This window comes from Onychostoma macrolepis, chromosome 22 (assembly GCF_012432095.1).
Source record: "Onychostoma macrolepis isolate SWU-2019 chromosome 22, ASM1243209v1, whole genome shotgun sequence".
In the NCBI taxonomy this organism is placed as follows: domain Eukaryota; kingdom Metazoa; phylum Chordata; class Actinopteri; order Cypriniformes; family Cyprinidae; genus Onychostoma; species Onychostoma macrolepis.
This window is the reverse complement of record NC_081176.1, coordinates 14,075,064-14,084,174: the sequence shown is the minus strand read 5'-3', so window position 1 is coordinate 14,084,174 and position 9,111 is coordinate 14,075,064. Positions and strand designations below refer to the sequence as shown.

Sequence of the window (9,111 nt, the reverse complement as noted above, 5' to 3'; positions counted from 1 at the left end):
CTCAAATGATAGAGCAACGCACTAATGACTTAAAGGTCATGGGTTCGATTCCCACAGAAAATGTCAACTGATAAAATATTTTAGATAAATGTGCTATTAAATGTGTGAATGTCACTCTGTAAATATCTTGTTTTTTTTTTACAAGTTTCTCACTTTTAATAAGAAGTCAACCACAACTCTAACCCTAGTGGTGCTGGCACTATTTATGTGACCCTGTGAAATAAAAAAATAAAATAAAAAAAGTGCTAATTCTCAGTGTTCCATTTTCAAATTCTGCTGATCTTGTCAGCTGACAAACATGGACTTCCCAAATCATCACTGAGGCAATGTGGTAGAGGAAATCCGGTGATTTTCCTGTCAGGAAAAGATGTTTTTCTCACCCTTTCTCTTGCTTGAAGCTGCTGTGTAGTCACATCAAACCTCTCTCACTCAGTGGCAAGCTGTTCAACATGCAAACCCTTGAAAGTACATGAGTGACAACATCTGAAGAGGTTTTTCTGGAGATGTTAGAAATCGAGATGTCCTGTTGTGTGCATTGACTGGAGATAGTGGCTGGTCTCGGGAGAGGCAGTTCTGTTTGTGTTGCATGTTTATCTGACGACTTTTCAGGATTTTTTTACTGGCTTTGGGGAAGCAGACATGTCTTATCTTCTCATTTTGGGACTCATGGTACTGTGGACTTCACACATTCAGGTAAGTTGCATGAAAACTGTTTGCTTACGTGTTTAGGTAACTTTTTACATGATTTGTTAAAAGTTTTTTTGGACATGTACTGTGGTAATACCAAGGTATTCATTGAAAGACCATGTAAATACTATACTATGTGAATATGGACTAAAAAGTACTACGGTATTGCCATTACAAGTACTGCCATAGTGTCCAAAACAAATTAATACTGCCATGGTACCATGTCTACTTTTTAGTATTTTTTTGTGATTGATCACTGTACCATGGTACTGACCCATTACACTTTTGTAAGTGTCATATAATTTTTAATTAATAATACTTTTTTGGACATGCACTATGGTAATACCGTTGTATAATATGTAAATGCCGTGGAAAAAGTGGTGGTACCATGGTACATTGCTGATATCAGATGGTAATACAATGGTACTTTGATTCATAGTATAGTTATTTACTATGATAGATAGTATGCCAGATACATTCAGGAAAGTTGCATGACGTTGTTTACGTCTTTAAGTCAGTATTTATATGATTTATTAAAAGATTTTTGTACATGCACGGTGGTATTTATTTAAGGGCCATGTAAATACTATACCATATAAATATGCACTTTAAAAAAATACTATGATATTTTTGTATTTGGACTTTGGTAGTACAAATTATAATGGTATTTACATGGTACTCCAAGGTACTTCCATGAATACGTTACACTAATACTACATGCCCAAAACAAATCGAAATAGTCTTAGTCCCATGCATAATCTTTGGTATTTTTTGTAACTGATTGCTGAACCATGGTACTGGCCTAGAATGTTTTTGTAAGTGTGGTATAATTTTTAAATATATAATACTTTTTGGACATGTACTGAGTGGTTTTCTTTGAAATGCTAATCAAATGCCTAACAAAAAGAGGTGTCACTCCTCACTAAAAATGGTAGGCTACTTTACCACAGAGTAGCCTATATTCGTGTTTAAAGAATAGTTTTCCGCTTACGTTTTTAATACATTAATGATTTTTCTTAATGTTTTACGTGAATTTTGCACAACATTTTGCGATATGAAATGCATGTTCTCGAGCCACCTTTTGCTTTTTTTGTCATTCCAGGCCATTTCTAATCGCTGCGATGCGCCCGTTACAGTCCGTCACAGTACTCCCTGCACATCCTGCGCCGCTTCCGCCGCCATCGTTTGCCCGCGAGGGTTCAGGAAGATCACCCAGAACCCCGATATCTGCAGGTGTGTGATTATCCAGGCTTTTCCTTTCTGTTCGCTCAGAAAGTTTGTGTTCAATGCGTTCTGTGCTGTTTCAGATACGTTGTGGAGATCGGCAGTCACCAAGTAGAGCTGTCAGGGTGCTCTCATAGCTGTCAGGGCGTTACGACAGTCCATCACTGCTGTCCTGGCTTCTGGGGGCCCCTGTGCTTGCGTGAGTTACCATGGCCTAAAAAAGTGTTTCTGCACTTGAGATTTTAATTAGTGCTGTCAACGATTAATCGCATCCAAAATAAAAGTATTTGTTCACATATGAGTGTGTACTGTGTATATTTATTATGTAGGCCTATATATAAATACAAACACATTCATGTATGTATTAAAGAAAAATATGTTATGTTTATATATTAAATATATTTATACATAGTATAAAATATAATAATATAAATATATCAATGTATATGCATGTAAGTATTTTCAAAATATATTTTGAATGTGTGTGTATTTATATATACATAATAAATAAACACAACACACATAAACGTATATTATGGAAACAAAAACTTTTATTTTGGATGCGATTAATCACGATTAATCGTTTGACAGCACTCATTTTAATATGTCATCTCTTTATATCCTCCTGGGGCAAGGAATAAACTTTTGTCCTCAGACGCGCAGTGACGAATTAGCGCTGAAAAGGAGTGGACACAGTCATCTTTGCACCTGACCTTACTGAATATGCATTTCTAGGAGTTTCCCTTTCAGAAGCAAAATTTATGGGAGGAGAGTATTAAAATGAATCACGCAACGAGATTTACTAACGTTTGCGCACGGCATTTGCGATATTATTTAACGCTCAAAAAAAGCATGTCTTAATCTATTTTGCGCTTGAAATGGATGCAATTTGTTGCTAGGAGGAGACAACGCAGAGAACAGAGAGCGCGTAGAAGTGAGAGGATTTTTTCCTCATGTATTAATTTATTTTGAATGCCAGAATTATCCGAACATATCGTTTGCCAAGCCATGTTATTTTTAATTTTCTTCAGGAAATAAAAGTAAACTTGGAACCCTCAACTAGAGTCATGCAATACCAGGTCTATCAAAACTGTTGCCCTTGATTTTTTGGCTTCTGGTTCTTTTCAACGTACTGTGGCTTATTTCTTTATTGTTTATTCGTGACTATGCTAATTTGCACTGCGCTTGGTATATTGTGTTGGTCAATATGTAAATGAAATGTTGCCTGTGCGCGTTGTTAGTAAATCACCCGCAGAAATTTCCCCTCCCATCGGCGCTGTTTTGGAATTGCGTTCTCGCGCCAATTTGCCCTGTTTACCAAAGTCCCTTTAAGGCAAGTCATGTCACTCGACGGCCATCTTTGAAATGCCTCTCGGGCATGGAAGTGCAACTCTTATCTCTTTGAATGGGGGGAAATGCGCATGTCTCAGAACGCTGACTGTTTCTATAGCAACCGGGACTTCTAACGGCAGCTGCAGTGACATGCTGACTTTACCGATTAGCGATTGGCTCTTTCATTCAGAAGGCAGGGCTTCCTGCAATAGAGCAGCCATATTGAACATTACATTTTTCCCCATTCAAATCTATACAAGTGACACGTCTTGGGTATTGTATAGTAAAACTGACCCTTAAGCTGGGCTCACACTACAGGATTTTTAAAATCCTAACCGATTATGAAATCTGGTTGCAGCACACACATAAGGAAAATCTTTGCAGATTGTCTTCCCTCAAATCTTAAACATGCACACACTACAAGATTTGAAAATCGAGGCGCATCGCACACTGCAAGATATTATTAAGAGTATCATGCCAGAAGGAGCGCCTCAAGTGATCTCATGCGGCAGATCGTCATTGATATTTCAGCGATGTTTACATATGTTAGCTAGCATGCTAGAGGCTTTCTGCACTCACCCGGTACATTCAAAACTGAGGTCACCCCAGCGCTTCTCTTTCTCCTTACGGTTGTGATACGTTTTTGACACATTACAGACAGCCGTGTTACTACAAAATGTCAAGAAGCATTTTCCTCCATCTCCACTATCCAATGGAGCCATACAGCAGCTGTTTTGCGGACGCGCACTGGCTATTGTGAAAGTACAGATATAATCATATAGCCGTCATCAACATGTTTGATATGATCGGGGTGGCCCCGATTTGTGTACTAGCAGATCGGGAGGTACAAGAGTCGATCGGTGAACACCTCACATTACCAGATAATCTGCGCCGAACATCGGGACCAATCGAGGTGCTCGACAAGATTTTTCCTGCGATTTTCAGGAGGGGAAAGTAGTGTAGAGTGAGCCCGGCTTTAGTGATCAAATGTAATACTCTAAAGCCGGGCTCACACTGCAGGATTTTTAGCCCCGATTTAGCCCCGATTTTCCCCTCCCGAGAATCTTATAATTTTACACACATATTTCATAAAATGAAATGCCATGAACAAAACTTTTTTTCCCCGGGTTCAGGAGGATATGAAATATAATTTATTATGACAAATTAATAAGAAATTTAAAATACATTAAAATCTATATGCTGTAATTGTCCTAACAGTTTTTAGTATATGCAGTTTCTTCTGAACTAGTTAAGTATGGTTATGGTTAAATGTATGAACAGGAAACCCAAAGATTGCTGCTTTAAATGTACTTTGCTTTAGGTGAGAAAGTATCTACTAAATGATGAATTTTCTAATCAGTCCTGTTTGTTTTTCCAGCTTGCCCTAGCTGGTCCGGAAAGATGTGTAATGGTTATGGTACATGTGACTCTGCAAATGGCACCTGTGTTTGTAATGTAAGTGTATATGAGTTCTTTTACTGAAAGTAAACTTATTCATTCATTAATTCATTCATTCCAAATAAACAGACAATATAAATAGATTATACTAATAATGTAAAATAGACTTACTTTTAAAAAATATATTATGAAAAGCAAAAAACAAATCCCGCACACTATCTACGCAAAAGGTATCACAATATTTATTAACAATGTTACAGAAATGTTGTTAATAAATATTTTGATACCTTTTGCATAGATAGTGTGCAGGATTTGTATTTTGCTTTTCAGTTTTTGACCTGGCTGGACTTTGTCTCCAACGCACCTATCGATTGCCGTCAGGCGTGCGGAGATTAATTGTTAATTGAAAAAATATATTATGAAATATTATGTAAATTCAAACATTTTTGTTGAAATAGATACATATTTATTAAAGTTTTATTAAAGTGATATAAAATTAAGTTTTACTTTGACATATTTTACAAAATTCTGTAATTCTGGTTTTTGATTTCACAATTTTTTAATCTATTATGTATTTAATAGTGCTGGGCAACGATTAATCGCGATTAATCGCATCCAAAATAAAAGTTTTTGTGTACATAATATATGTGTGTGTATTGTGTGTATTTATTATGTATATATGAATACACACCCATGTATGTGTATATATTTAAGAAAAATGTGTTATGTTTATATATTAAATATATTTATATATCATATAAATTATATTAATAAATATATACATGTAAATACATGTAAATCTTTTCAAAATATATACTGTATGTGTGTGTCTTTATATACACATAATAAATATACACAGTACACACAGATATATTATATAAACAAAAACTTTTATTTTGGATGCGATTAATCGCGAATAATCGTTGCCCAGCTCTAGTATTTAAGCATTGTTGTGGCAAGTAATATCACAATTAAAAATAGTAATAAACAAACAAATAAATATATAATATGTTCTTTTACTTTAATTTTATGTTAATTCAATAGTTTTTCATGAAATATATGTTCATTTATTTATTTAAATCAGCTTTATTCAATGACATTTGTATCTAATACTATCTGTATTACTACTACTACTACTACTAATAATAATAATAATAAACAATTTTTCAGGAGGGATATACAGGTTTTGCATGCCAGAATTGTTTGAATGAGAACACCTATGGAGACCACTGCCGTTCAGGTCTGTTATTTGTAGTGATTTCTGATATCACAAGCTTATAATCACCATGTTTGGAGATAAAATTGTCTAATTGTATAACTGCTGTAGAGTGCAGCTGTGTGCATGGAAAGTGTAATTCAGGACCAGACGGAGATGGCGAATGTTACTGTCAGCCGCCATTTTCAGGACCAAAGTGTGATAAAGGTAAATTAGGGACAATTTCTTTAAGCTTATCTACCCATGGTGCAATAAATATCCAGTTATTCCTAGTAAATATCATCATGTTGATTTTGTTAAATCACACTTACTGTTTCCTTTGCAGTTTCTTCATCTTGCTCAAACTGCCTGGCCTATTCGTACTGTAAGGGAGACAACACAAACGCTGTGTGTGAATGTATACCTGGATACAAGAAGATTGGAAATACATGTATAGGTACTTCTAATGTTTAGCGACATGTTAAATATTACATTATATGTTTGTTTTGTGCCACGTTTTGAAAATGTAGGTTAATATTCCGCTAATTTTAAAGCAGGACGTCCCAGGTGAATAGGGTAAAAAATCAACTTACAGATAGCACCATATTTCCCCAGCTGATTGATTACAATGAGAGTTTCAAGCATTTTTTATCTTGCAAGTTTTCAGAAATTTTATGTTTAATGAAATATTTGCTTACATTTTCCAAAACAGTGGAAGATGCCAGGTTCAAAATAGATGTTTAATTTTATTGACATATTAGAGTTAAAGCTTTTTACTGAGGGGATTTTAGATATCTCTTTTTATCACTTCATAAATCAGAAAATACTGTCGACAGCCAGAAAATATACATTTTAACCATGTTTTTAGGAATAAAATGTTGTATAAAACCAAGCGAATGATATATGAACAAACCCCACAGTAAAATCCTTCAGAATATAGATGGGAATAAAACTGTAAGTTTTGGTGCGCACAAGTGCTACTGAAGTGGAAGAAAAACTTTTTTAGATAAAACGGCTTTTAATATATGTACTGTAACAGACACAAATAGATAAACTGCAATTAAATAAACACTCAAAAGTATTTTTTTGGATGTTTTCTTTCCTTTAGCCTGAAACAACTTGTTATGAAAAGCCAAATAACCCAAAATCTCAAAATTGAAAACAAAGTTTTTTCCTGTAGTGTCTTGACTTCAAGTTTCTCAACCCTTTTAGAGGCCAGTTCCTATCCATCATCTGTTTCTATTCTGTTCCAGGCGTGTGTTCGCCTGGAATTTGCGATGCTAACGCGAAGTGTTCATTTAGCGGTGGGAAGTTTCAGTGCAAGTGTGAAGAGGGATTCAAGGGAGACGGTAAACACTGCCTTCCCATCAACCCCTGCGACACTAATAATGGGGGCTGTCCTGCAGAGTCCACTGTCTGTGAATTCACAAGCCCAGGGAAGGTGAGCAGTGCACTGTGGGATAGAATCTGAAACTAATGATGAATTCAATGCATAATTGTTATATGAGTTTTGTGTGTGTTTCTCTCCAGTCAAAATGTGTTTGTTTGCCTGGAATGGAGTCGTCCGACCCGTTGAAGGGTTGTACGCAAAAATCGGCCTGCACACTGGGTTCATGCCACGTCAGCGCCCGCTGCGAGACCAACTCAGACGGCACACCCAGGTCTGTCCCGGTGCTTCCCTCATGACAAAGGCAACTTTCACTTCCTTCAACACCACCACTGTAATGACTGAGAGAATCTTACAAAACCTGTCCAAGTCCATCTGGGTCACATTTCACCCCCAACAATAAGAATATTGAAAATTAATCATATTCTTGGACCATTTCAATTTTCAAATTTTTTAATGATATTTAAAAAAATTTTTTCACACAATCCAAAAAGGGTCCTAAAATAGACTTAGAAATTATATTTAGTTTAATGAAAATGAAGCTTATTTTTTAGATTATTGCAATGTTTGGAATTGGTTTAAATATAAATCAGCATAAATTAAGATTAATTTGTTTATTAATTTTGTATGCATTGTAAAAATATTCATTAGAATTAAGCACATTTCCCACTAAATTCTAATCACCATAATGCAGATAAATCTAAATTTCATTACTGTAATTTGAAACACATTATTTAAAAAAATAAAACATAAAATAAAAATTAAAGTATCTAAATGCATGTGTGTAAAAATTATTTACACACATGCATTACGCTAACATAAAAGGATAAGAATATAGAAGAAAAAAATGTTTAATTGCAATTTTGAATAAGGTTGCAATGCTCACCTATGTTTGTCTATAATCTCAATTGAAATGATCAGAAATGGGGCTTTATTGCCTTTTAAGTACTAAATATTAAAAATGCATGTTTTTAATCAAACTTCTTCTTAAGGGAAGTTTCTTAAACATCAAAAACTGAACAACACTCCCCTGAACATTATGAAAATGTTATGTAGACATTGCATTAACTACTCAGTGGCTCTCCCTTGGGAGAAACACTCGTGTATGGCATCTTTAACAAACATCTGTGTAGTAATATACTGAATTGTGTTAATTATGAAATCATTGGTAGAAAAACATCTGAATCCCTTATGAAAATTAACCATGGTTTTATTAAATTAAAAGTGTAGTAACCATGATTTTTTCTGGCATATTGATTACCATTTGTATAACCACAGTTTTACCACAAATACCATGGTTAAACTATGGTTAGTGTAGCAAAACCATGGTTAATTTGGTTTTACTATAGTAACCATGTTTTTTTTTTTTTTTTTGTAATAAAACAAGGTTAATTTTCAGGAGGGATGACCTTGCAAAGAGATCAATAATGAGAGATTCTGTTGCGTCATGAATAGCTGAGATGCTTTGCTCAGATGCTCACAGAAGGCCAGGGGTATAAACCGAGACGTTTCATTCTTTCAGCTGCCGCTGCAATGCTCAGCAGATCAGCGATGGCAGACGTTGCTATGGTAACCTCATGGAAAGAGTTCTGGAACTGGACAGAGAGGGCAGTCAGGCAGGAAACCTCACTGGAAGCGTTCGGTTCTTTGGTGGGTCCGCAGAGATCACCAGACCTGCTTTCCCGCTCTTTTTTCTCATCCAACATTGAGTGAACAATTTAATTTGTTTTATCAGTTTGAAAGCAGCCAGCACTGACAGTGTGTGGTGTTTTTCAGAGCAAGCGTGTGAGTTCACACTCAGCCAGCATGGCCCGTTCACTGCGTTCATTCCTGCGGGACAGAATCCTTTCCAAGTGGGTTGAAGCAGACTGAAAAACACCCAAACAGT

The 9,111-nt window shown here is 35.5% G+C and overlaps 1 protein-coding gene across 3 annotated transcripts in view; it reads left to right on the top strand.

Moving 5' to 3' along the window:
* Window positions 1–397: 397 nt before the first annotated feature.
* Window positions 398–9,111, top strand: part of stab1 (stabilin 1) — a 41,759-nt gene continuing 33,045 nt past the window's right edge. The window contains exons 1-11 of one of the 3 annotated variants that reach the window (XR_009268445.1): window positions 398–693; window positions 1,790–1,920; window positions 1,995–2,110; window positions 4,622–4,698; window positions 5,812–5,881; window positions 5,969–6,064; window positions 6,183–6,293; window positions 7,090–7,277; window positions 7,367–7,497; window positions 8,746–8,873; window positions 9,000–9,076. Coding sequence is in view for 2 of the 3 variants with exons in the window: in XM_058760986.1 (XP_058616969.1) it covers window positions 640–693; window positions 1,790–1,920; window positions 1,995–2,110; window positions 4,622–4,698; window positions 5,812–5,881; window positions 5,969–6,064; window positions 6,183–6,293; window positions 7,090–7,277; window positions 7,367–7,497; window positions 8,746–8,873; window positions 9,000–9,076 (1,179 nt within the window). In the remaining variant the exon portion in view is untranslated. The other 2 variants (XM_058760986.1, XM_058760988.1) reach the window with 2 other exon arrangements.